The 27,937-nt window shown below is 44.0% G+C and overlaps 1 protein-coding gene across 2 annotated transcripts in view; it reads left to right on the forward strand.

Moving 5' to 3' along the window:
* Nucleotides 1-27,937, forward strand: part of dzank1 (double zinc ribbon and ankyrin repeat domains 1) — an 81,916-nt gene that overhangs the window by 33,171 nt on the left and 20,808 nt on the right. The window contains exons 12-14 of one of the 2 annotated variants that reach the window (XM_078230151.1): nucleotides 1,347-1,511; nucleotides 8,072-8,297; nucleotides 24,234-24,337. In XM_078230151.1, coding sequence (XP_078086277.1) covers nucleotides 1,347-1,511; nucleotides 8,072-8,297; nucleotides 24,234-24,337 — 495 coding nt within the window. The remainder of the gene's footprint in view (nucleotides 1-1,346; nucleotides 1,512-8,071; nucleotides 8,298-24,233; nucleotides 24,338-27,937) is intronic. The other variant, XM_078230152.1, reaches the window with a different exon arrangement.

The raw sequence follows: 27,937 nt of genomic DNA on the forward strand, positions 1-27,937 counted from the left end.
CTCTCTCGGTGCTGCTGCCCCATTAATAGTTCTCTTCCTTCCAGCAAAGCCTTCTGGATACTTTTCCCGCAATTGCTGTAGCCTAAGTGAACTTCCCCTTTAAGAAGTACAGATTAGCTATTCGGTAGCCACGCACACTGCTGGGCCCCCTGTTTCGCAGTCAGTCAGCAGCATATTTCCTGGTGAACTGCACGCTAGAATATGCTGATCACCAGGCAGTATGAGGTTTAATGAGACCAGGGGTAATTGCCCACCACCATCCCTGTTCTCTATAACATGCCTTTCTTCTGTCAGTGTTTCAGTGGTTGACCCATTACTCAGAATAGTTCTTGACTAAGGGAGGCAACACTCAAAATAGAGTTATTTACTGCAAAAAAAGGAGGCCATTCAGTCCATTGAGTCCATGCCAGTTCCAGTCAGTCCCACTCTCCCACTAGGTCCCTGTAGTCCAAGTTTATTTCCATCAAGTGCCCGTCTGGTTTCTTTTTGAAGCAGTTGATTGTTTTCACATCCAGCAAGTTCCAGGTCATTACCGCTCGCTGGTAAACTCTTCCCCTGCATCTTTTGCTAAATGGTCAGGTGCTCTCTTCACAGATGCTGCCCAACCGGTTCAGCATTCCTGGTACAGTATTTTCTGTTTTTGTTTCCGATCTTCAGCAACTGTAGTTTTTTTAAATATTTGTGACACTGTCAGGGGTGTCAATTCATATGAAACATTAAACTGAGGCCCTGTCCACATTCTGAGGTGAATGTAAACGATCCAAAGGCACTAGTTCAAAAAGATAGAGAAAAAGATTTTTCCCTGATTTCCTAGTCCTTCAACTACTAGGTGGCGCAGTGGTTAGCACTGCTGCCTCACAGCGCCAGGGACCCAAGTTTGATTCCGGCCTTTGGTGACTGTGTGGAGTTTGCACGTTTTCCCTGTGTCTGCGTGAGTTTTCTCCCACACTCCAAAGATGTGCGGGTTAGGTGTATTGGCCATGTTAAATTGTCCCTTAGTTTCCAAAGGTGTGTAGGTTAGGTGGATTGGCCAATGGTAAATGTGCGCGTTTACGGGCATAAGGTGGAAGGAAGGACCTGGATGGGATGTTCTTCGGAGGGTCAGTGCAGACCTGATGGGCCACATGGCTTCTTTATGCACTGTAGGGATTCTTTGGATCTATGGTACTATCACTAAAATTGTCACACTTGTTTGGAGGACTTGTGTTGTGTGCAAATTGGCCACTACACTTCCTAGATTATAATATTGACTACAGCTCACAGAGCACTTTATTGGCTGTGAAGTGCTTTGGGACATCACGAGGACATAGACAATATTAAATAAATGTAATTTTCTTTTCTTCTAGCCTGGTCCCCCTATGAGCTACCTGAGCTGCTTAAAGTGCGGAGCAACTAACCATCCATACGCTCGTTTCTGTGGCTCCTGTGGCCTCTACTTGGAGCCCCCTATGCGGATGGATTCTCGCAACAGTGCACTGTTTGGTTCTGGCCAATCTGCAGTCCTAGCTGAGGTAGGTTCTATTGAATGATCCCCCCTTCATCCCCATCAAAAACCAGCCAGATTCCTGCACTTCTTATTTGGTTAACTTGAAGACCAGGACTGAGTGCACCTCCATCTAAATTCACTCGTAAAGTTACACGTAGGGTCATGCAGGATTGCATTGGACTCTCCAAGAACTCAGGGTTAACCTCCAGGGTTAATTTGCTGCAAGCAACCAAAGAAAGAAAAAATCATTAGTATATTATAAAAAACACTCTCTTCTTTTTCTTTGAAAACTTTTGTTTATACCAGGCTGAATATAGAACGTTCAGGAGGGAAGTGAAAAAAGAGAGTGTATGAGAAGGGACTGGCAGCTAACCTAAAAAGAAATCCAAAAGTCTTCAACAAGTATACGAATAGTAAATGGGTAGTAAAAGGAGGAATATGGCAAGTAGAAACCAGAAAGGGATGGAGCTAGAGAGGGCATGGTTGAAGTAATAAATGAGTGCTTTGCATCTGTCTTTCCCCAAGGAAGAAGGTATTGCCAAAGTCATATTGAAAAAGAAGGTAATGGAGTCCTGGATCGGCTAAAACTTGATCAAGGGGTGGCATGGTGGCACAGTGGCTAACAGTGCAAGGGACCCGGGTTCGATTCCCGGGTTGGGTCACTGTCTGTGTGGAGTCTGCACGTTCTCCCCTTGTTTGCGTGGGTTTCTTCCGGGTGCTCCGGTTTCCTCCCACAGTCTGAAAGACATGCTGGTTAGGCGCATTGGCCATGCTAAATTCTCCCTCAGTGTACCTGAATAGGCACCGGAGTGTGGCAACTAGGGGATTTTCACAGTAACTTCATTGCAGTGTTCATGTAAGCCTACTTGTGACACAAATAAATTAACATTTAAAAAAAAGGAGGGATTAGGTAGGCTGGCTGTACTTAAAAGTTATCAAGTTGCCTGGACCAGATCCAGATGCATCTGAGGATACTGAGGGAAGTCAGGGTAAAAATTGCAGAGGTGTTGGCCCTCGTCTTCCAGTCCTCCTTAGAAACAAGGCTAGTGCCAGAGTATTGGAGATTATAAATGTTATTCAATAAGAAAATACAGGCCAATTGGTTTAACCTTGGGAGAGGTTTTAGAAACAATAATTGGGACAAAATTAACAGTCACTTGGAGAAGTATGGATAAATTAGTAAAAGCCAGTATGGTTTCATTGAGGGAAAATTGTGTTTAATTAGCTTGCTTGAGTTTTTTGATGATGGTTGGGGTTCATGAATGTAATGTGTTTATTGTGGCATACGTGGATTTCCAAAATGCTTTTGATAAAGTGCCGCCTAACAGGCTGGTCAGCAAGTTAAAGTCCATGGAATAAGCAGGCCAGTGGCAGCATGGATACAAAGTTGGTTGAGTAACAGGAATCCATGTGTGGTGGTGCACAGTTGTTTTTGACCTGGAGGAAGGCATATGGTGGGTATTGGGACCACCACTTTTCTTGATGTGTGCCAATGACTGTGACTTGGGTATACAGGCCACAATTTCAAAATTTGTGGATGATCCAATCTTGGAAATATTGTGAACTGTGAGGAGGATAGTGATAGATTTCAAGAGGACACAGAAAAGCTTATGGATTGGGTGAACAGGTGGCAGATGAAGTTTACTGCAGAGAGGTGGAAGTGATTCATTTTAGTAGGAAGAACGAGGAGGCAATATAACACAAAGGATACAATTGCAAAGGGACTGCAAGCCCTCAGTTTAATATTCCAGCTCTCAGTCCTGCCCTAGAGTGTCAGCCTAGAGTGTGTGCTCTGGACTGGATTTGAACCCACAATGTTCTGCACTCAGTCATGAGTATGCTACCACCTGATAAAGATGGAAAGTCACTGTACTTCAGCAACGATATACGCATACATTTCATAAATGTTAAAAGCCAATCAAATATCTTCACATTAGTAAGGAATATCTGCTTCCTTTGATCAAGAGGTTGTGAGTGTCCTCCTCCTATTCTCGAATACAGTGTTCTTGGCTCCACGTCAGAAGCTTGTGGGCTTGAGTCCCACTTGAACACAAAGTCTAAACTGCATTTGCAGTATTGAAGGAATCCCCACACAGTCAAAGTGATCTTTCGGATGAGATTTTTAACCAAGGCCTTGTCAGTCCTCTTAAGATGGACATGAAAGAATGCACAGCACTGTTCCGAAAAGGAACAGGGGAGTTCTTCCCAGTGTCTGAGCCAACATTAATGCCCCAAACTATACCACTATCTCATTGCTGGTTGCAGGAACTTGTGCATCAATTGGTTGTGTTTTTCCTACATTACAACAGTGACTACACTTCAGGACTTCATTGGCTGCAAAGTTCTTTGGGACATCCTGAGGCTACAAAAGGCACTGTAAAGAAACAAGTTCCTTTCTTTTCTCCATCCGCAGGGTGATTGCCTGTTTTTTCTCCAGCATTTGTGTAAAATGATGGACCAGTAATTGTGCCAAAGTATGTGTCCTTTTATTAGCCTTACTGTACAACTGCAAATGTCAAACTGACTGCAAACTTAGCTGCCAAGCTGCATATCACAGAATCATAAAATTCTACAGTGCAGGAGGAGGCCATTCGGTCCATTGACCCCTGCACCGACAACAAACCCACCCTATCCCCGTCACCCCACATATATATAGATACCAATTTAAAATGTCTACAGTTACTTTCAACTCTGGAAATATGTCTAGAATTTGAACAGTGTTTCAGTGCTGGTGGATAATTTCTGTTTAATGCCACAGGATGGCAGACTGTACATTTTCAAAAAAGATTAGTTATAATTTTCAGAGCCTGAATAACTGCAGCTGCATATTATGCTAAACAAGAAGCAGTTGTAAACTAAATTGTTTGTGTTCCTACCCTGCGCTCTTTAGCTGGCTGAAGTACAGGAGACTTTACTGTTTTCCTGTCCAGTGAATTAATTCTGGAGCAGTTTGAGTTTGGTTTCTTGTTGGTTACATAACAGCAGGAAGACTTAACTGAGGAAGGATTAAGGAAAATTTTACAAATACTGTGAACCTAAAATATTGAAATAAATCAGAAAAATACACAATCAATCTGTTAGCATCTGGAAGATAAAGGTATATTTTTTTAAACGATTTCTCCAGGTGCTGCAGTTTACCTTCCCAGTCCTGCTGCACTGGCTGTGACCAAGAAAGACAGAGGCACTGTCGTCAGAAACTGTGGCACTTGCAGCAAATTCTCCCTTATTTGGCCTCTATCGTAGCAAAGTAGGACTTGCCTCAAGAAAGAATTTTAGGAAAACTGCTGAAAGTGCTGCGAAGTTGATGTTTGTAGAATTATTTTTAAAATTATAAAATGCTAAGAGGTGTTAAAATGCACGGTCCCTTTGAAAGGTAGTTTTTTTCTGTACTGGAGAACTCAGACTGAAACATTTATTCAAAGGACAAGCAACAGGGTTGCCTCAGTAACAGGCTTCAGGCATTTGAATCAGAACAGGCTTTTGAATTTTAACCAATCAATTTAAATTAGGCACTGACCTGCCAGCAGCCTATTAGATTTAGATTTGATGTTTGGGTAACCTGACAACCAGTCCTATTGTGGGGATGTTGGTATGTCATCAGGGGTATAAGGGACAGCTCTCAGCTCCAGAGAGAGACAGCAACTGTTCTCTGCCACAGCTAATAGCTTTTAGCTCAAAGCCTCATCTGAATAGCAAAGATACCAGAAGATTCCGGAAGACGACAAACTTGGTTGAAATTTTGAGAGTGGCTAAAAATTCTATTTTTTTTGCGAACAAGTGGGAATTGTATTTATCTGAACAGCATTCCAATAGAACAGTGTTTTATTCGGTTTGTTAATAGTTTAGTTAATCTGTTCACTGCTGGTTAGATAAATAAAGTGTTACTTGTTGATTTTACAGAGAGAGTGTCAGGTAGTTATTTTGATTTGACCAATAAAAGTTGCTGAAGAGCAGATCGTGCTACTTCTCTCACTTTTTAACAGATTATGAGGCGAGGAAACCCCCTTTGAGTGGTTAAGTGTTAGTTCTCAGAGAGGGGATCAACCTCCGCTTCATGACATAGTTCAAACCCCCAAAACTTCCCACGTTACATAGAATTGTATAGAATTTGCAGCACATGAAACAAGCCATTCAACCCAACATGTCTATGCACTGTTCATACTGCACGTGACCTTCCTCCCACCTTACTTCATCTCACCCTCCCAGCATCAGTTAATGTTTAGTGATAAAGAACTCAATTGAAGGCATTGAACTATTAGGATTAATGCTCATTTTTGGTATAACTACTTTAAGGAAGGCCAAGCTCTTGTACTATAGTGATGTGACCATTGATTTTCCCCAATGGCAACTGCTTAGGGTTTGACATTTTTGGAATCCTAAATCTCAACATCAATTCAATGGTTTTAGTGCTAAACTCCAGGATTGAGCAGGATTGGAGGGTGCTGGGAGCAGTTGGATTAGGCTGTGTCAGGAGGTGACAGTACAATTTCAACTCATCCAAAAAGCACAATATGTTTAAAAAGCAGCCCTGACCTATATCTGTGTTAATTATCTTTAGATACTGTAAAGGTAGAAAGCACAATTATGTGAATTCTGGCACTATGTTGCCTATAATCGCTGTAATGAGCATCTACATGCATCTACTCTTGGTAAAAGCCTTTCACTGTCTAATTACAGAACCTAATTACAGTCTGACTTGTATTCAATCTTTCACCTTTGGAATCCAAGATACACTTATCTCAAAGTCCAGTAACGGCAAGTTTAAATTACCTAACTGAGCGTTGGGTATATTATCAGATCAATTCCACCATATGTTTTATGTAGCATTGTAACTGTCTGTCTAGTGATACAGTCAAAGTCTAACATTATTAATTAAACCATGTCAATGTAAAAGTTGATTTTGTGATTAAGTTGACTGATCAGCAAGATTGATACAATACGAATGATTATAATTTGAGGCACTGAAGCAGTGTAGTTTTATTAGTTTAGCCTTTATTAAGTGTTAGCCTTGGCTCAGCAGTAGCACTCCCTCCTCTGAGTCAGAAGGTTGCTCAAGTGCCATTTCAAAGGTTTGAACACAAACTACTGCAGGAGTGCTGTATTGTTCAAGGTGCCGTCCTTTGGCCAAGAGAGTAACCTGAGGCCCAGTCGACCCTCTTGCTCGGACATAAAAGATCTCAAAAACATCATTCAAAGAGGAGCAGTGAGTTCTCCTTGGTGTCCAATCACTCAGCCAACTTCAGTAAAGAACAGATTCTCTAGAACAGGATTTCCCAAAATTTTCCAGCCGCTGAACACTTCATGACCTCCCAAAGAGCCCCAATGTGATTTAACCCCTCACATGAATCCCCTGCAAAAGCCTCCCTCCCCCCCGCAGGAATTTTCTGTCAAACCCCCCCACCTCATGTGAATCCCCTGCCAAAGCCCCCACCCCCATGAATCTTTCCCCAAAGCCTTCCTCCCGTGGTCCACTCACACAGAATTTAGTTTATGTGCCAGGATTTACATTTTTTGAAATGTGTTGTCAGGATGTGGTTGGCACTGCCAAGGTAATAATTTCTCCTCTGAGTACTTATTCCACCATAGGGGCCGCCGCTGCTTCCCCACAAACCCACTCGCTCAGCCACCTTCCCCACAAACCCACTCGCTCAGCCACCTTCCCCACAAACCCACTGGCTCAGCCACCTTCCCCACAAACCCACTCGCTCAGCCACCTTCCCCACAAACCCACTGGCTCAGCCACCTGCCCCACAAACCCACTGGCTCAGCCACCTTCCCCACAAACCCACTGGCTCAGCCACCTGCCCCACAAACCCACTGGCTCAGCCACCTTCCCCACAAACCCACTGGCTCAGCCACCTTCCCCACAAACCCACTCACTCAGCCACCTTTCTGCCCAACAACAGAAAAAACCAGTGTGGCCAATCGGAGCAATGGCCAAAAATCAAAGAGAAAATAGAATTGGCCAATCGGAGCCCTGCCTCTCCAAGCATTGGCGGCTGAAAGGCTCACCAATGAACCTATCACAAGCCAATGCTCAGGGAGGGCAGGCTCTGATTGGGTGATTTTTTTTTTGTTCTTTTGTTTGTGGTCATTGCCCTCTCTTGAATCTTTGTTTCTTCAGCTGAGTTATCCGCGCATTTTAATTTGTGCACTCTATTTGGGGGTTTAAATAAACCTGACTTTTGTCACATAGTTGCCAGAACTTCCGCAGACCCCCTGGAGGCCTCTCTCAGAACACCGGGGTTCCCCTGATCCCAGTTTGGGAATCCCTAATCTAGTCATTTTCAGGTTGCTGTATGTGGAACCTTGCTGTTCGTAAATTGGCTGTCACCTTTCCTTGGGTTGCAATGGTGACTACACTGCAAAAATACGTCATTGGCTGTAAAGCAAATTGTAATTTTGTGACAGGTACGGTATAAATGCAAGTTGTGTTTTCTATCCCTGTTGAAATAGCGTGGAGCTGAACCTGACTTGAACATATTAAATGTTGTACAGTAACATTGTAATTTCGCTCACATGGTTACAAGCTCCTAAAGATTTGACTGTTCAATCCACCACTCACTCATTCTTTTTGTCCTCAAGACCACAAATGGACACACTTCAGCAACCTGGCAACCTTTGACCATCCCATTGCCAGTGTTCAGAATGGAGTCCAACAAAGAGGACCAGGGCACCCAAACCATTGGTCTATTTTACCCATCCTGCAAGATGCTGGAGAAGAAGGAAATGGAGGTCACTGGTCAACAAGCAAAACAGCAGAAGACAAGCGATCGGCGTCCCCTGTTAACAGCCATCAGCCCTGGAAAGGGTGCGTAACATTTCTTATATACTTGAAATCCAGCATTATCTAGGTGTGGCCATCCAGTCGCACAGGTGTGGCTACAACAACACCATCTTAGCTATTTTGCACTCATTTCAGCAGAAAGGCCCTTGCTTACACTCACACAGCACAGGTAAATGCACTTCACTTTATTTGTTGAACAAACAACCACCACCAAGTAACCAAGGCTGTAAGAAACTCACAATGATCAAAAACATTCGCACACTGCTTTTCATCTTATTTTCCAGATTTCAGAAAAGGTTCACGTGCAAACAATATGTCTATTATTCTTTATTTACGAATCAGAAATACCCCATCCAGCTTCCCAGTTACCCACAGGTAGCTGGTGGCTAATACATTCAACATTTAATAATAAAGCACGATTGAGAACACAGCCACCGGGTCTGTGTAATTGTAACAAGCAAACTAAGTGGCATCACTGTACAGCACACAGCCAGGCAAACGTAGTGTTCATTGTAATCGCTGAGTAACTACAGCTGGATGGCCTCCACCAAACGCAGAGTTTTGGTGGGGTACTGTTTGAACAGGGTGACCAACTAATAGCTCCTGGATTGGATCACTTTGGTAGATTTAGGTATGACTGAGAGTAATTCCCAGTCTCGAGCTTCTCGGGTGAGGGGTTAATGGTAAGTGGGCCCTAGTCTCAAACAGATGGGTAGAATAATGCACTGTTGTGAATGAGTCCTTGCTTAGAGTATTTGGGAGGGTGAGGAATTGCTGTGAAAGGATCCTAGAGAATCGTAGAATCCCTACAGTGCATAAGGAGGCCGTTCAGCCCATTCGGTCTGTGCAGACTCTGACAGGACACCCCACCCAGGCCCTATCCCTGTAACCCCAGGTATTTATCCCCCTAACGTACACATCTTGGGACAATAAGGGGCATTTTGGCTTGGCCAATCCACCTAACCTGCACATCTTTAGACTGTGGGAAGAAACCAGAGTACCCGGAGGAAACCCATGCAGACATGAGACGCAAAAGCCCAGTCTGCAGGTACAACATGAGACGCAAAAGCCCAGTCTGCAGGTACAACAGGTGATCAAGAAGGCAAATGGGATGTTGGCCTATATTGCGAAGGGCATAGAATATAAAAGCAGGGATGTCTTGATGCACCTGTACAGGGCATTGGTGAGGCCACAGCTGGAATACTGTGTGCAGTATTGGTCCCCTTATATGAGGAAGGATATATTGGCATTGGAGGGAGTGCAGAGAAGGTTCACCAGGTTGATACCGGAGATGAGGGGTTTGGATTATGAGGAGAGGCTGAGGAGATTGGGTTTGTACTCGTTGGAGTTTAGAAGGATGAGGGGGGATCTTATGGAGACTTATAAGATAATGCGGGGGCTGGATAGGGTGGAGGCGGAGAGATTCTTTCCACTTAGTAAGGAAGTTAAAACTAGAGGACACAGCCTCAAAATAAAGGGGGGTCGGTTTAAGACAGAGTTGAGGAGGAACTTCTTCTCCCAGAGGGTGGTGAATCTCTGGAATTCTCTGCCCACTGAGGTGGTGGAGGCTACCTCGCTGAATATGTTTAAAGCGCGGATGGATGGATTCCTGATCGGTAAGGGAATTAAGGGTTATGGGGATTAGGCGGGTAAGTGGTACTGATCCACGTCAGATCAGCCATGATCTTATTGAATGGCGGGGCAGGCTCGAGGGGCTAGATGGCCTACTCCTGCTCCTATTTCTTATGTTCTTATGTGCAGACTCCACCCTGTCAGTTGGCCAAGGCCAGAATTGAACCTGGGTCCCTGGTGCTGTGAGGCAGCAGTGTGCCACCCTGGTTTAGATCACTCTGATAGGTGAGGTGGTGCTAATAAATGAGTATTCCCCATGTCTGCTTTGAATTAATTTGATAACAGGCAGTGGGTGAGGAAGCAGCATTAGTTCTTGTCCACTCCTTTTCTCTCAGCAGGAGAGACTGAGGTAATTTACATATTTCCTTCATAAGACAAAAATATGCACTGCTACCTGTAAAGTCTTTATTGCCTGTGCAGCAAAGATGATGATAGGTAGATGCACAGTCAATTATATTTCAGATATTTACGTTAGTTGTTGAAATACAGAATATAATAAAGAAGGAGCTCAGACTCCCTTTACATGGAACATAAGAATAGGAGTAGACTATTCAGTCCCTCGATTCTGCATTTCAGCCGGATCATGGCAGACCTGGATCTTAATTGTATCCAACTTAGTTTCCTATCCCTGAATACATGTCAGTGTTGACCATTAACACATTTAATCTCTCTTTCTAAACATTATATTGTTTATACAATGCTGCAAATGGGCATACACCAGAGGTACCCCAGAATACACCCTGGGGGGCTGGTAGTCCCAAACTAAGGACACTGCAGGAATTGTCTTCCGATGGGCAATTTCCCTACATCTGGAACGCTGCAAAATCTCTGACTCTAACTCAGAGTTGGAGACTTTTTTTTGGGTGATTCAGACTCGGTTACCTGCATAGCCAGCCAGAATGTTAGACAGAAGGAAACCATGTCTGGTAAACTCCTGGTAACTATACACTTGATTGCCCCTGACTGCCCCTGACTTACTACTGACCAACTCCCGACACCCTTCCTCCCGACACCCTTCCCCAACAGGCATCATCTGACCATCGGCCCAACTCTCGGGCTCCCCGCCTCCGACCCCCGGGCTCCCCGCGCCCCCCCCCCCCCCCCCCCCCCCCCCAACCAACCACTGGCTCTTCAACTTCTCAAGAAGGTTGCAGCTCAAGGGATCCTCCTTGATTGTGTCATCAGACCACGTGCTGGCCTTCACTACGAGAGGAGATGGCAAAAGAAAGAATTTATATGGCATCTTTCATAGCCTGAGAACGTATCAACATGCTTTACAGCCAATGAAGTATTTGTGTCGTGTATGTTGAACTTCCTACAGCCAGTTGGTGTAGGAGGAGATCGAAAGCCAATCTATACTTAGTTTGAGATTTATTCACAAGCTAAGTGTCCAGCTAGCTAGTCCCGAGCGTGAAAATGGGAGAGTTGCAGGTCCATTTTTTGGATGAGTTTTTACTCCCATTCTTATGCACTAAGTGCATGGAAAAATGGGCTAGACTTCTAGTTACTACAGGCAGTGGGCGGGGCTTAATTCACCAGCTGCCTTGTTCAGGCAGAAGAGGGAGCTATTGCTCATGTGCAAACCTCTGCGTCAACACGTGCGCAATTCCAACAGCAGAGGTCTGACAGAGAGAGAGCTGTCAGACCTCTGCTGTTGCAGCCGGCCTAAACACAGCCCCTCCCTCCGAACCCCACACCACCCAGAAATAACATCCCCTCCGCACCCCCGCCCAGATAAATCATGACCCCCCCCCCCCCCCCTGCACTCACCCCATACTGATCACAATGCAGAGTGGCAGCAGGCCCAACATGGGCAAGGAAACCTCCTGCTGATTACAACATACACCCCTCTCAGCTGATGAATCGATGCTCCTTCATGTAGAACACCACATGGAGAAATCAGCGAGGGTGGCAAGGGCACAGAATGTACTCTGGGTGAGAGATTTCAATGCCTACCACCAAGAGTGGCTGGTCAGCACCACTACTAAGTGAGCTGGTCGAGTCCTAAAGATAATGGGTCTGCAGCAGGTATGAAGGAACCACCAAGAGGGAAAGATATACTTGACCTCATCCTCACCAACCTGCCTGCTGTAGCTGCATCTGTCCATGGCAGTATCAATAGGAGTGACCACCGCAAAGTCCCGCCTTCACATTGAGGATACCCTCCACCATGTTGTGTGGCATGAGAACTGTGCTAAATGGGATAGATTTCGAACAAATTTAGCATCTCACACTGTGGGCCATCAGCAGCAGCAGAATTGTACTGAACTACAATCTAAGCTCATGGCTTGGCATGTTCCCCACTTTACCACAAATCCCGGGAATGAATCCTGGTCCAATGAAAAGTACAGGAGAGCGTGCCAGAAGCAGCACCTATAAATGAGGTGTCAGCCTGGTGAAACCACACGTATGCCAAACAGCATAAACAACAAGTAATGGACAGAGCCAAGTGATTTCGCAACCAATCGAAGGATCAGATCTAAGCTCTACAGGCCTGCCACATTCAGCCCTGAATGGTGGTGGACAATTAAACAACTCGCTGGAGGAGGAGGCTCCACAAATATCTCCACCCTCAATGACCCAGCACATCAACGCAAAAGGTAAGGCTGAAGCATTTACTACAATATTCAGCCAACAATGCTGAGTAGATGATAAATCTTGGCCTCCTCTGGAGAATCACAGATGCCAGTTTTCAGCCAATTCAATTCACTCCAGGTGATGTAAGAATCAGCTGAAGGCGCTGGATAATGCAAAGGCTATGTGCCCTGACAATATTCCAGCATTGGAACTGAATAACTTGCTGCACCCCACGGCCAAGATGTTCCAGTACAACTACAACACCCAGCAATGCGGAAAATTGCCTGGAAATATCCTGTACACAAAAAGCAGGACAAATCCAACCTGGCCAATTACCACCCATCAGTCTACTCACGATCATCAGTAAAATGATGGAAGTGATCAGCAGCAGTCTACAAAGTAGCACTTGACGCTTAGTTTTGGTTTCCCCCAGGCCACCCAGCTCCTGGCCACACAGCCTTTGTTGGAACTGAACTCCAGAGGTGAGGTGAGAGTGACAGTCCTTGACATCAAGGCCGCGTTTGGCCTAGTTGGCATCAAGGAACCCTAGCAAAACTGGAGTCAGTGGGAACCGGGGGGAAACTGTCCACTGGTTGGAGTCATATCTGGCACAAAGGGAGGTGGTTGTGGTTGTTGGAGGTCAGTCATTTCAGCTACAGGATATCACTGCAGGTGTTCCTCAGGGTTGTGTCCTAGGCCTAACCATCTTCAGCTGCTTCATCAGTGACCTTCCTTCCATCAGAAGTGGGGATGTTCGCTGATGACTGCACAATGTTCAGAATTATTTACGATTGCTCAGATACTGAAACGGTCCATGTTCAACCGGACAATATCCAGGCTTGAGCTGACAAGTGGCAAGTAACATTTGTGCTACACCAATGCCAGGCAATGACCATTTCCAACAAAGGAGAACCTATCCACTATCAACATCCTGGGATTGACCAGAAACTGAACTGGAAGAACCAAATGAATACTGTGGCTACAAAAGCAGATCAGAGGCTATGAATCCTGCGCGAGTAACTCACCTCCCCAAAAACTGTCTATAATCTATAAGGCACGTATCAGGAATGTAATAGAATACTCTCCACTTGCCTGAATGAGTACAACACTCAAGAAGCTTGACACCATCCAGGACAGAGCAGTCTGCTTGATTGGCACCTGATCCACAAATATTCATTCCCTCCACCACTGACGCATATGTACCATCTACAAGGTGCACTGCACGAACTCATCAAGGCTCCTTGGACAGCACCTTCCAAACCCATGACCACTACCATAAGGACAAGGTTAGCAGACATATGGGAGGTCCAGCACCTGGGAGTTCACCTCCAAGCCACCCACCATCCTGAATTCAAACTATATCACCATTCCTTTACTGTCACTGGATCAAAAACTTGGAACTCCCTCCCTAACAGCACTGTGGGTATACCTACAGAGATAGCAGCTCACCACCACCTTCTCGAGAGCAATTAGGGATGGGCAATAAATGCTAGCCTAGCCAGCAATGCCCATGTCCTGTGAATGAAGAAAGAAAAGAATAAAACACATTGGAAATCTTGAAACAGAAGGAAAGGAGGAAAGGGCTTTTGGCAGCCATTGTTTTATTTGTCGGTGAGGTGGTGGCTATGGTTGTGTTGATGTGTGTATGGTGGTGGTGGGCACACTCATGGGCTGGAAGTAGCAGCAGATGCAGAGATCTCAGTGTGAATTTGCTCCTGATGAAGACATGAGTCTTGGCAAATAGCTGGAGGAGCCAGAAATTGCTTGGTTCAGCATCTATGGACATCTTGCAGCCCGCTTTCCCTCCTCTCCACAGCCCTCTTGCTCCCCCACCTCTGTGAGTTCTGTTTCAGGTCAGGCCGTCTATTGATTGTTTCTTTCCATTCTGGATAATCCCTTGTGAATGAAGTTGATTTTCTATTCTTAAAGTGTTGAAGATCTGCTCCAGAGAATTCATTTCTAAAAAGAAAAGGAATACCTGAACTATTATCGGCACATTGTTGAAAGGATGTGATTGCACTGGAGGGGGTGCAGAGGAGATTCACCAGGATGCTGCCTAGGATGGAACATTTAAGTTATAAAGAGAGTTTGGATAGGCCTGTGTTGTTTCCGTTGGAGCAGAGAAGACTGAGAGGTGACCTGGTGAGGTGTACAAGATGATGAGGGGTATGGACAGGGTGGAAAGGGAGCAGCTGTATCCCTTAGTTGAAGAGTCAGTCATGAGAGGACAAGTTCAAGGTGAGGGACAGGAGGTTTAGCAGGGATGTGAGGAGAAACTTTTGTACCCAGAGGGTGGTGATGGACCGCAATGTGCTGCCTGGGTGGATGGTAGCGATGGGTTGCCTCACATCCTATAAAAAGTACCTGGATGAGCACTTGACACATCATAACATTCAAGTTCTGGGCCAACTGCTGGTAAATGGTTGGTCAGGTGTTTCACACATGTCAGTGCAGACTTGATGGGCTGAAGGGCCTCTTCTGCATGCTGAGATTCTGTGATTCTATTTACAATGCCTTTCACAACCTCAAGATGATCCAACTTGTTTTACTGCCAATGAAGTACTTTTGAAGTATAGTAATGGAGGAAATGTGGCAGCACTCTCTAGGATTCTGTCTTGGAGCGTCAACCTGGATTTTGTACTGAAGTCTCTGAAATGAGGCTTAAAATCCAGGAGTGAGAGTGCTCTCGTTGAGCCATATCTGAAACTAATCTGGTGAAGGACAGCTAAGATGTAAATAGAAAAAGTAAACAATGAGACCAAGGGCAGAATTTTCCCATCCCACGGGAATCGTTGCGGGCGGGACACAGACCATGCAAAGTTCTGTTGACCGAGGTTGGGATTTTCCGTTCTTGGGGCGAACGCGGCCGGAAAATACCGCCCCAAGGGTTTAAACGTGAGAACAGACTTGTGCCAGCACTAAAATTCACTTCCCGTTTCCAGGATTTTCACAAGACTGATTTTGGATTCCAAAATGCAAGTGTTGGAAACACTGTTTTGTCAGAGAACACATGCTCCCTTTTCTCTATAATTAACATGCCGGATTTGGGCTCAGCTCCCAACATAAGCCAAAACAAGTCAGAAGTTAGGAATGCAGAACCACCTTTCAAGAACTTCACGGAACCACAATCATTGCTAAGATGTAGCTGTCGTCAGCTAATCACAGTGTAGGCTTATCTGCCTTACAGAGAAGGTGGTTCCTTCAAATGGAGCCAAAAGCTGACTCTTCACTGCAGAGTTGCAGTTTTTTAATGCTTATTGCACAAGTCTTCACATTTCAGTGAATTGTCCACCACAAAGGGTTGGGCACAGATTTGCACCAGCGATTTTCTCCAATGTTGAGTTTGTGTTCTTCACACACTCAGAGTCAACTCCAAAACAAAGGCAGGCTGCTTTGTGCCGCTGTGAAGGAAAGTTGTGGCTTTAAGTCTCACTCCAGAGACTTGAGCATAATAACCCAGGCTGACATTCCAGTAAATACCAAAGAAATGACCTTTTGAGGTTTATAAAATCATGAGGGGTATAGAGAAGGTGAATAGCCAAGGTCTTTTCCCCAGGGTAGGGGAGTCCAAAACTAGAGGGCATAGGTTTAAGGAGAGGGGAAAGATTTAAAAGGGACCTGAGGGACTGCGTATATGGAATGATCTGCCTGAGGAGGTGGTAGAGGCAGGTACAATTACAACATTTAAAAGACATTTGGACAGGTACATGGATAGGAAAGGTTTAGAGGGATATGGGCCAAACACAGGCAAATAGGACTAGTTCGGTTTGGGAAACCCAGTCGGCATGGACGAGTTGGGCCGAAGGGCCTGTTTCCATGCTATATCTCTATGACTCTAAGTGCTGCTCTGTCAGATAAGCTGTCAAACCACTGTTCCATCTCCAGGACACTATTTCGAAGAAGAGCAGGTAGTTCTTCTTGGAATCCTGGCAATATTTATCCCTTAACCAACTGCACTAAATCAGGTTATTCGGCCATTATTTCAGTGAGCAAATTGGCTTCCACAATACCTCCGTCAGAACAGAGATGATACAGCATTGGCTGTAAAACACTTTGGGAAATCTGGAGGTTGTGAAAGCATTTCATAAATTACGAGTCTTCCAAATGTGACAGATTCTGTGCCCAAAATCAGGACATTCGCTCCCATCCTGTGTTGCACAGTCAAGGTCAGCTGTCCCATTGACTGATGCTGCCAATCCTGCTGTATTTATTCTAGCAGGTTATGTATCGGCTCCAGTGGCTTCATGTGCTGAGTGTATTCTTTCCCGATTTGCACTAATAGCACATGTTGCAAATTTGCCATCTGACTAGAACCTTCCCTGGTACTGGGGAAGAGTACGTGTGGGCCAATGGTGCTAAAGCTGTTCTGGTGCTGTCTGACCCAAAATGACAGATGTTGCCTTCATGCCACCAGGGGGCAGAAGCACTACACTCAAGCCCCTCTCCAAGGGAGTCTTGTACCTCTGACAGCACAGGTGTCAGTGGGGCTCATTTTAATTTGGGGTGATAATCTAAAATGGTTCTCGGTTTAGCCGCCCATGAGATATCTCTGCCGTTTTTCACTTCCATTGAAGTCACTGTAAATAAAATGAGGGGAGGAGTGTATCAGCCATTTTACAATATTGCCCAAAGTCATAATGACGTATTTACATAATTATCCCCGATGGCAAATTTGCCAATAAAAAAAAAATGTCTCCAAAAGGAAAGTGAAAATATGAACCTTTCTCCCTTAAGTGTTTGTGGATGCTGGGTGGGGGTCCATTGAAACTTTCAAGAGTGGGATCAGCGTTATTTTTTCGGATAAGGGTATCAAGGGACTGGAGCAGAGATGGGTAACTGGAGTTGAGCTACAGATCGGCCATGATCTGACAAAGATAGAGAAAGCTCAAGGGGCTGAATGGTCTCCTCTAGTTCTTATGTAAAGTAAATGGAACGTCAGGTATGTGCGGTGATGAAAGTGACTAACCTCAGCTCTTAGAAGGTCATGCATGATCAGTTACAAACAAACTCCAACAGGTTGGTGTGTGGCCAGAATTCAGACCCACATAGTCATTTGTCACGACTGTCCAGTTTCAGAATAAGACAGAATCTGAAATTGTCTAAGACCTCGTCCCTGAAAAGCAGTATATTGCTTCAATTTGCTAAACCTCGGTTACATCTGTGTATCTTCAAATAGCAAAGTTATTTCCATAGGGACTCTGATTTTATCCAGTATCTAGTTACCCTGGATTGAGTTGCATTGTATAAGCTTTCGATTCTTTTTGTACCATGGAGTTTATAGACTTTAAAAATAGCAAGGCCACTCCCAGTGGTTATTTGCAGCCAGTTCCAAAGAATGCAGATCTAACTCAAATTGCTCTATCTCTACCCTGCCCCTCAGTACCTGCCGGTGCTTGTGAGATACAGGCCAGTGCACGAGCTGACTCAGAGAAAGGTGGGGCCCTTTGTTAGTCACTGCCTTTGGTTTCAAACCCTTCCTGTAACCCTCCACACAGTACACTGAGTTCTTGTGGTCTCAACAGGCATTTACACGTCGTCATGCACTTCTCTGTATGATCTGCTTTGCAGTGTTATATCAAAATGGCCCGTTAGTCATCCACCTTCCAACTCTACTTGTGGCTAAATGTTTTTTTTTTACTTTTATTGAGCCCTGTTGAATCTGCGAGTATTCAAGGTTATCTATGTTGAACATTAACCAAATGCATGCAATGTACCTCATTACAAGGGATTTATCTCTGCATTTTACTTTATTTTTGTGAAGTATATTGTTTGACCAAGGATTTTGCATCTTCCTTTTGTATTCCTTATGGTTGAGAAGTAGTAAAGAAAGCTGGTATTGAATGAAACTCAGTATAATTGCTTGCACATTCCTGTGTCTTTTTATATTTGGGAACATAATTAGCCACAGGCAGTTATAGGTTCTTATTTGTTTTAGAGTTCAACCCTTTCGGTGATTAACCTTGTGAGTGCTGTTTTTGTTTGCAACCATACCTGTAACTCCTTCCATTTGCTAAATTTCTCTCTCAACATTTTGTGCTTAACCTAAATTCCATTCCCCTGAAAACTGTCATGACAGTAATTCGAATGCTCACCTCTTAAAAGTTGTGTCAAAGAGCTGTGTACTTATAGTGCTTGGTGCTAATCCTGTGCCAGTGTATTTGAAGTACTGCATTCAATTTTGGACACTGTACCTCAGGAAGGATATATTGACCTTGGAGGGGTGGAGTGCAGATTCACCTGAATAATACTGGAGCCAAAAGAGTTAAATGATGAGGACGGTGGATAGATCAAGGGGTGATCTAATTGTGGTGTTTAAGATGTTCAAAGGGATTTGCTGAGGTAGGTTGAGAGAAATCTTTTGCTCTGGTGTCCAGAATTGAATTTAAAATTATAAAGTGTCATAATTTTAGAATTAGAGTTAGGCCACTCAGCGATGATGTCATGAAGCATTTCTTCATGTAAAAGGCAGCAGAAATTTAGAACTCTCTCATCCAGAAAGCCGTTGGGGCTAAGATCAATCGAAAATATCAAACTGGGATTGATAGATTATTGTTAGGCACAGCTATCAAGAGGTATGGAACCCAGGCAGGTAACGAGTTAAGATGCAGATCAGTCATGATCTCATTGAATGGCAGAACAGTTTCACGGAGTTTGAATGGGCTCCTTCCTTATGTCTCTGGGCATGTGAAGCTGGGATGAGTCTAGTCAAACATTTATGTGTGCCTGTGTGTGTATGTGTGCCTGTGTGCATGCCTGTGTGTGTATGTGTGCCTGTGTGTGTGCCTGTGTGCATGCCTGTGTGTGTATGTGTGCTTGTGCATGCGTGTGTGTGTGCTGTTCATTTTGTAAATGGTGAAAAGTTAAAACTCAACATTGTGGGACCAAGGGATTTAAAGTGGAAAGATTAGGAAATAATCACAAGTGGATGAATTATAGTTTCCGAGATTAGCGTGAAGATATCCTTGAATTTCATCCATTTCCTTGGAAGCATGTAAAGCAAGCTTTAGATGTTTACTAAGATGCTGTCTGTTGGATTGATTGGGGGGTTAAAAATCTTTATTGTGCATGGTGCTAATCATACAAAATAGTTCCGTGCCTGACAAACCTGTTAGAGTTCTTTGAAGAGATAACAAATAGGTTAGACCAAGGAGAGCCAAAGGATGTTATCTATCTTGACTTCCAAAAGGCCTTTGACAAGGTGCCTCACGGGAGACTGCTGAGTAAAATAAGGGCCCATGGTATTCGAGGCAAGGTACTAACATGGATTGACGATTGGCTGTCAGACAGAAGGCAGAGAGTTGGGATAAAAGGTTCTTTCTCAGAATGGCAACCGGTGACAAGTGGTGTCCCGCAGGGTTCAGTGTTGGGGCCACAGCTGTTCTCTTTATATATTAACGATCTAGATGACGGGACTGGGGGCATTCTGGCCAAGTTTGCCGATGATACAAAGATAGGTGGAGGGGCAGGTAGTATTGAGGAGGTGGGGAGGCTGCAGAAAGATTTAGACAGTTTAGGAGAGTGGTCCAAGAAGTGGCTGATGAAATTCAACGTGGGCAAGTGCGAGGTCTTGCACTTTGGAAAAAAGAATAGAGGCATGGACTATTTGCTAAACGGTGACAAAATTCATAATGCTAAAGTGCAAAGGGACTTGGGAGTCCTAGTCCAGGATTCTCTAAAGGTAAGCTTGCAGGTTGAGTCCGTAATTAAGAAAGCAAATGTAATGTTGTCATTTATCTCAAGAGGCTTGGAATACAAAAGCAGGGATGTACTTCTGAGGCTTTATAAAGCACTGGTTAGGCCCCATTTGGAGTACTGTGAGCAATTTTGGGCCCCACACCTCAGGAAGGACATACTGGCACTGGAGCGGGTCCAGCGGAGATTCACACGGATGATCCCGGGAATGGTAGGCCTGACATACGATGAACGTCTGAGGATCGTGGGATTGTATTCATTGGAGTTTAGGAGGTTGAGGGGAGATCTAATAGAAACTTACAAGATAATGAACGGCTTAGATAGGATGGACGTAGGGAAGTTGTTTCCATTAGCAGGGGAGACTAGGACGCGGGGGCACAGCCTTAGAATAAAAGGGAGTCACTTTAGAACAGAGATGAGGAGAAATTTCTTCAGCCAGAGAGTGGTAGGTCTGTGGAGCTCATTGCCACAGAGGGCTGTGGAGGCCGAGACGTTGAGCGTCTTCAAGACAGAAATTGATAAATTCTTGATTTCTCGAGGAATTAAGGGCTATGGGGAGAGAGCGGGTAAATGGAGTTGAAATCAACCATGATTGAATGGTGGAGTGGACTCGATGGGCCGAATGGCCTTACTTCCGCTCCTATGTCTTATGGTCTTATATAAAGATGCTGACTGATTAGTATTTCTGAAAGATTAACTTAATTATAAAATTATTTATAATTATGAATACCATAATAATATTATTACAAAATGTTATTATTTTGAAATAAGAATTCAATTTGTCTATCTTGATTTGAATCACATGCTGTCTGGCATGATTCGATGTGAAGATGCTTTAAAATAATTGAATTTTTGCATTTGCATTTCAAATTCATATAGTTAGTACCATAATAGCAATAAAGTGAAGTATCAAGTTTAAAAAGCACTTTATTAAGTGATCTACTAAAATTTATCTGTACTGCTGATTATTGTCAGAAAAACATGACATTTATCTGAAAGGATAATATTGAAGGTCGTGCTTGTGGATGGACTCTTGTGGCCTTTGTTTTTGCACTAATGGTCGGGCCAGGAACTGGACTTTAACCTGGTGTTGTTAAAACCCTTACCGGGTCAGGAACCCCAGACACACGACCGCAGGCCTTCTTTGAACTTTCCAGAAAGTGTCCAGTGAGAAACCCACCCCCTGGATTGCTCTCTAATTAGGGATGGCAGGTGGAATGATGAGTCAGAGTGGCGATTGAACATGTGAGGTTTAAAGAGCCACCACGAACCTTCACATTGTGCACAGAGCATTGGAGCAGTGTCTTCAGGAGCAAAAGAGAGGGAGGCAGGGACGGTGGACAACCCTGTTGAGTTGTGAAAGTCTCCTACAAGAACCGTCAGCAACTTCCTCACCAAGACACCATCATTAATATCCACCTCAGTCATCTGCTCCTGTCATCACAAATGTCTGCCTACGGCTGATCTCAGATTTACCAATTCCCCCTTTACGGTGCTGTCACTTGTAGGTGTCAATGACTTCCTGCTATATATTTGCCTCTTTAAGCTGTTGTGTTGTGCAAGTTGCTTGTGGCCTGTCCAAATAGCCATTTCAGGTGGAAAGTCTCTCAACTGCCTCTTTAAATATTTTAATTGCCTTCCCGCCAGTGCAGCGGGAAGGCAACAAGACTCCCAGTCAGCCCCTGAGAAAGACAAATTTTCCTGTCCCTCCAAATCTGTATTCAGCAGCCTGGGAGAATTTCCTCTCGGATGTCAACCATTACTAGTGGGAGCATTGTTCACACTAAAATCACAGGTTCTGGGTTCCATCTTTACTCCAAAGCCTTGAGCATCTAATCCAAGCTGATAACTCCCAATAGATTATTGAGAGGGGCTGCATTGTTGGAGGTAATGTACTTTGGGGTGAGATGTGAAATTCAAGCACTATCTGCCATCCCGGGTGAATGTTACAGCAGAGTTCAATCAATTAATTTATTAGTTGAACTTTTAAGCACTCTGGAAGAGGTTGCAGATCCCGATTGGGTCTGAAATTGTACTGGCCACATTACACTTTAAGTTTTCCCTAAAATTAATTTACATAATCACAAACAGAAAATCTGCAATGAACCAGCACATCTGGACAATGTAACCTTTTCCATTTTCAGCATTCTATAAAAATGTATTCCTTGATGCCTTTATGCAGTTTTATTTAATAAAGCTAAAATGGGCTTTTTAGGGAAAAAAATCAGCTTTTTGAAGAGTGCCCAGTCTTTCTCTGTCTACACTTTCCACTGCCTCGGCAAAGCAGCCAGCATAATTAAGGACCCCACGCACCTCGGATCTTCTTCCATCGGGAAAAAGATACAAAAGTCTGAGGTCACGTACCAACCGACTCGAGAAGAGCTTCTTCCCTGCTGTTGTCAGACTTTTGAATGCCTTGCATTAAGTTGATCTTTCTCTACACCCTAGCTATGACTGTAACATTACATTCTGCACTCTCTCGTTTCCTTCTCTATGTACAGTATGCTTTGTCTGTATAGTGCGCAAGAAACAATACTTTTCACTGTATACTAGTACGTGTGACAATAATAAATCAAATCACTGAAAATTACTATAAAGAACGATCCTGAACCATTTAATAGTTTAATTGGTGTACACGTATCAGTTTCATAGTAAATTACATAGTTTTGATATGAATTATCTTTGAAAACATGCCCGTGCTCCACGAAAATGGACACAATTCAAAAAACCTTTCAGAACCTGTGCAGTTGATGGAATCTTGCAACTTTGACCAAGGGGCTCAGTCAAAGTTGTCTTATTTGAATGAATTGAATATTAAACTTGTGCAATAGATCTCCAAAAACACAACCAGAAGTGCTTTTGGTGTAACTCACCCAGGTTCCCCAAGCATTTGCACTGGTTCAGCTGATTTTTCCCGGATTCCTTTGATATAACAAACAGAACATCGAGCCCTAAATTTCCACCTTATTTTAAATTACTTCAGCAATATAAAATTACATGATCAGGAATTGACTGCAGTCCAGATTCTAATGATCCAACCTGTTTCATTAGCTCCACACTGTCCCCTTTCCAACTATATATAGACATTGACCTCTGTGAAGCCAAAATAATAATAACATAATAGTAGGCCATTCAGTCCTTTGAACCCACTCTGCCATTCACTGAGATCATGGTAGATCTTCTACTTCAACACCATTTTCCTGCATTATGCCCGTACCTCTTGATGTTTTTAATATGTAGAAATCTATCGATCTTAATCTTGAACATCCTCAATGACCAAGCCTCCAAAACGCTCTGGGGTAGAGAATTCCAAATATCCACCACCCCCTGACTGAAGAAATTCCTTTATATCTCCGCCTCTTATTCTGAGGTGATGTCCCCTAGTTCTAGATCCCATCCCAGCCAGGGGCAACATCCTTCTTGTATCTAGTTGAGCCCTGTAAGAATTCTGTATGTCTGAGTGAGATCACGTCTAAACTCCAGAGAATAAAGTCTGTCTAATCCTCATAGGACAATCCCTTCATCTCAGGAATTAGTATGGCAAACCTAAATGCACTCCCTCCATGCCAAGTATTTCTTTCTTTGGATAAGGGGACGAAAACTGCACACAGTGGCTCTATATAATTGCAATAATACATCTTTACTCCTGTAATTCTCTTGTAATAAAGGCAATTCACAATCAGCTACCTAGTCCCTAAATTCCCCCCCTGAGCAGCTCTATCTCTTTGCTGTTATGACACCCCTTAAAACTTCCGACCAGGCTTTTCATGCTCTGTCGTTATATCTCCTTCTGTGGTTAAGTGCCAGATTTTGTTTGATAACGCTCCTGTGATGTATCTTGGGACATTTTACGATGTAAAAGGTGCTATTTAGATGCAAGCTGATTTGTCATTTTTAAATGTGCAGATATTTTGTTTCTTTTTAAATGTTGACTGTTGTTACTAATTTTCAGATCTGATGCTAAATATTTTGTCAGGTTTATTACCACCGGTTACTACACCCAACTTGGGGGGCAAACCAACTGGGTGACCATTTCTGACTGCTCTCTTTCCATTGCAGGATATTGGAGATTGCAGTTAGATCACATCTGTGCACATCTGCGTAGTTACACACAGAACAACACTGAATTCCGGGCCCTTATTGGAGAACCTCAAATGGGAAAGGTAATTGTGGAATTTCATTCTGGGTCTGGAAAAGTAGATTGGAAGGTTACACGAAGATTATAGTTTAGACAATGCCTTTCACTTCTTTGTGAATCACCATGGGCTTTCTTGCTGACAAAGGCCTCAACTGAAAGACGGAAGACTGGATTTTATGGCCTCGCTCATCCCAAAACCATAAAATCCCGCCCAAGGTCAACGGACCTTTCCATTGCCTGCTCCGATTCCCATGGCGGGCAGGGCGGTAAAATTCCAGCCGGAATCTCTAATATTACAACACCCTTTCAACACTGTACTGAAACGTCTGCCTGAATTATGTGTTCAAGATCTTACAGTGGACTTGAATGCACAACCTTCTCACTCAGTGGTCTCTTGATGGTCCAGATGTGCTTAGTAGAAACCTGATGAAACTTTTTACTTTTATATTTTCAAAAAAATGAATGTTTAAGGTTTATTATTGTCACATGTAGGCTTACATTAACACTGCAGTGAAGTTACTGTGAAAATCACTTAGTTGCCACACTCCGGCGTCTGTTTGGGTACACTGAGGGAGAATTTAGCATTGCCAATGCACCTAACCAGCACATCTTTTGGATTGTGGGAGGAAACCGGAGCACCCGGAGGAATCCCATGCAGACAAGGGGAGAACGTGCAGACTCTGCACAGACAGTGACCCAAGTCAGGAATCGAACCCTGGTCCCTGGCGTTGTGAGGCAGCAGTGCTAGCCACTGTGCCGCACTAAAGAGGCTATTGGGCCCATTGCACTTTTATCATGCTGTCTAAAACCAATCTCTGCTCTTTTAGAAACATAGGACTTAAGAGCAGGAGTAGGACATTTGGCCACTTAAACCTGCCCTGCTACTCACTAAGATTATGGCTGATCTGCTTCTGGCCTCAACTCCACCTTCTTGTCTACTTCCCATAACTGTTGACTCCCTGTTCTATCAAAACTCTAACTCAGCCTTGAATAAAATCAATGAGCCAGCCTCCACGGCTTTCTGGGGAAGAGAATTCCGCACACTAATGAACCCCTGAAAGAAAAAAATCCTTATCTTCGTCTCAAAATACCTCTTATTCTTAAACTGTGTCCCCGGTTCTAGTCTCCCCCACAACTGGAAACATGCTCCCAATATCTACCCTGTCAACTCCCCTCAGGATCTTGCGTTTCAGTAAGATAACTCTGGTTTTTCTAAACTCCAATGTATGTCGGCCCAACCTGTTCATCCTTTCTTCATAGATATGAAGCCCCTCATTCCAGGAATGAGTCGAGTGAAACATCTCTGAAATGCTTCTGATGCAGTTCTATCCTTCTTCAAATACGATCAGAACTGTACACAGTATTCCAGCTGTGGTCTCACCAAAGCCCTGTACAGCTGCAATAAAATTTCCCTACTTTTATATTCCATTCCCCTTGCAATAAACACCAACATTCCATTTGCCTTCCTAATCACTAACTTTTAGTTAGCATACTAACTTTTTTGTGATTCATGTACCAGGGCACCCAGATCCTTCTGCGCCGCTGAGTTCTGCAATCTCTCCACTTAAGTAGTATACAGATTTTCCACTCTTCCTTTAAGTAGTCAAGTTCACATTTTCCCAACATGATTTTTCCCACTCGCTTAATCTGTCTGTATCCTTTTGCGGATTCTCAACCTACCCTTGACAACCCACCTGTCTTGGTGTCATCGGCAAATTTAGCATCCAAACATCCCTTCATCCAAATTGATGATTTGTAAATAGTTGAGGTCCCAACACTGATCCCTGTGGCACTCAACTAGTTACATACAGCTTGCCAATCTGAAAAAAGTCCCTAATCACTGCTTCCTGCTAACTAATCAATTAAAATGTTTAATTATTTATGAATTTCTCTGTTGAACAGTGTACACATTCTGCTTCCAGGCGGGTCACTGACAGCCTAACAATCCTCCTTGCGAGGAAAATGTTCCAATCTGTCCCTTCAATTCACTTTACTTAAAATCCTAACTATCTAGTCTTTGGCCCTCTGTTCACCACATTTCTACAGCTTTGATTTGCACAACTGCACCCTCACCATGTCCTAGTCTCCACTAAAACGATGACATTCTCTTACCTGGACATTTTCCTGGTGTGGACTTCACCTCCACTCCCTTAAGTCTGAGGGACGTGGTCGTGAACAAATATCGTAGCCAGTCAGCTGGTTTAGCCATTCACTGCCAGCCCTGGCTGGACCACATAAAGCACTGTCAGATCCTGCCCTCGTTTGCAATATTTCATTGATAATAATGGTGATCTCACTGGAAACTTCAAAATACTTGAAGGAATAGACAGGATAGATGCAGGTAAGATGTTTCCTTTGGTTGGGGAACAATCTAGGACACAATCCAGAACAATCTAGGACGCAACTACAAAATAAAGAGAATGTCACTTTGTACCAAGATGAGGAAAAATTTCCTTACACAGAGGGTTGTGAATCTTTGGAATTCTCTAACCCAGAGGGCTGCGGAAGCTCAATCATTAAGTATGTTTAAGATAGAGATTGATAGATTTCTGATTAATAATGATTTTATTTTTAAGTTTCAGATATTTATTAGTGTCACAAGTAGGCTTACATTAACAGTGCAATGAAGTTACTGTGAAAATCCCCTAGTCGCCACACTCCGGCGCCAGGTCGGGTACACTGAGGGGGAATTTAGCATGGCCAATGCACCTAACCAGCACGTCTTTCGGATTGTGGGAGAAAACCCACGCAGACACGGGGAGAACGTGCAGACTCTGCACAGACAGTGACCCAAGCCGGGAATCGAACCCAGGTCCCTGGCGCTGTGAGGCAGCAGTGCTAACCACTGTATCACCGTGCTGTTCCGATGTGAAGGGTTATGGGGATGTTAGTAAAAGCATTGAAGTGTCCAATCAGCCATGACCGTATTGAATGGTGGAGTAGGCTTGCTGGGCTGAATGGCCTACTCCTGTTCCTATGTTCCTACTCATTATTCCAGAATCATCCTGAATGTAAAGATAATCCTCAGCTTCTCTCCTCTATTGCAAACCACCTTCTTAAACCCTTTCCCTGTCTCCTCACCTCCAACAATAGTTATAGGGAGATCATGATCTTCTTTGTCAATAAGATTGAGACATTGCAATCAGCTGTAAGCCTCCCTTCCACTAACACACCTGGCCAACTTCTTCTAAAGTTACCCACCGCCCTAGCCCTGGAACCACATCTTTCTCTAGTTTTTCTCCTATTTCTCTGATGCTCTCTCCAAGCTCATCTTGTCCATGAGACCAACCTCCTGTTCCCTCAACTCTATTCCCACTAAAGTGCTAATCACGCAACTTCCCTTCCTGTTCCCCATGTTAGCCAATATCATTAACAATTCGCTCTTTTGTTGTCCCTCTTTCCTTTAATCTTCCATTGCCATCTCTCTCCTCAAAAAACCGACCCTTGACCCACCATCCTTACCAACTACTGCCCAATTTCCAACCTCCCTTTCCTCTCCAGCTTCTTGAACATCTTGTTGCCTCCCACCTTTACCAGAACTTAGAATCATAGAATCCTACAGTGCAGAAGGAGGCCATTCAGCCCTTCGAGCCTGCACTGACAACAATTCCACCTAGGCCCTATC

Source organism: Mustelus asterias, chromosome 15 (assembly GCF_964213995.1).
Source record: "Mustelus asterias chromosome 15, sMusAst1.hap1.1, whole genome shotgun sequence".
Classification (NCBI taxonomy): domain Eukaryota; kingdom Metazoa; phylum Chordata; class Chondrichthyes; order Carcharhiniformes; family Triakidae; genus Mustelus; species Mustelus asterias.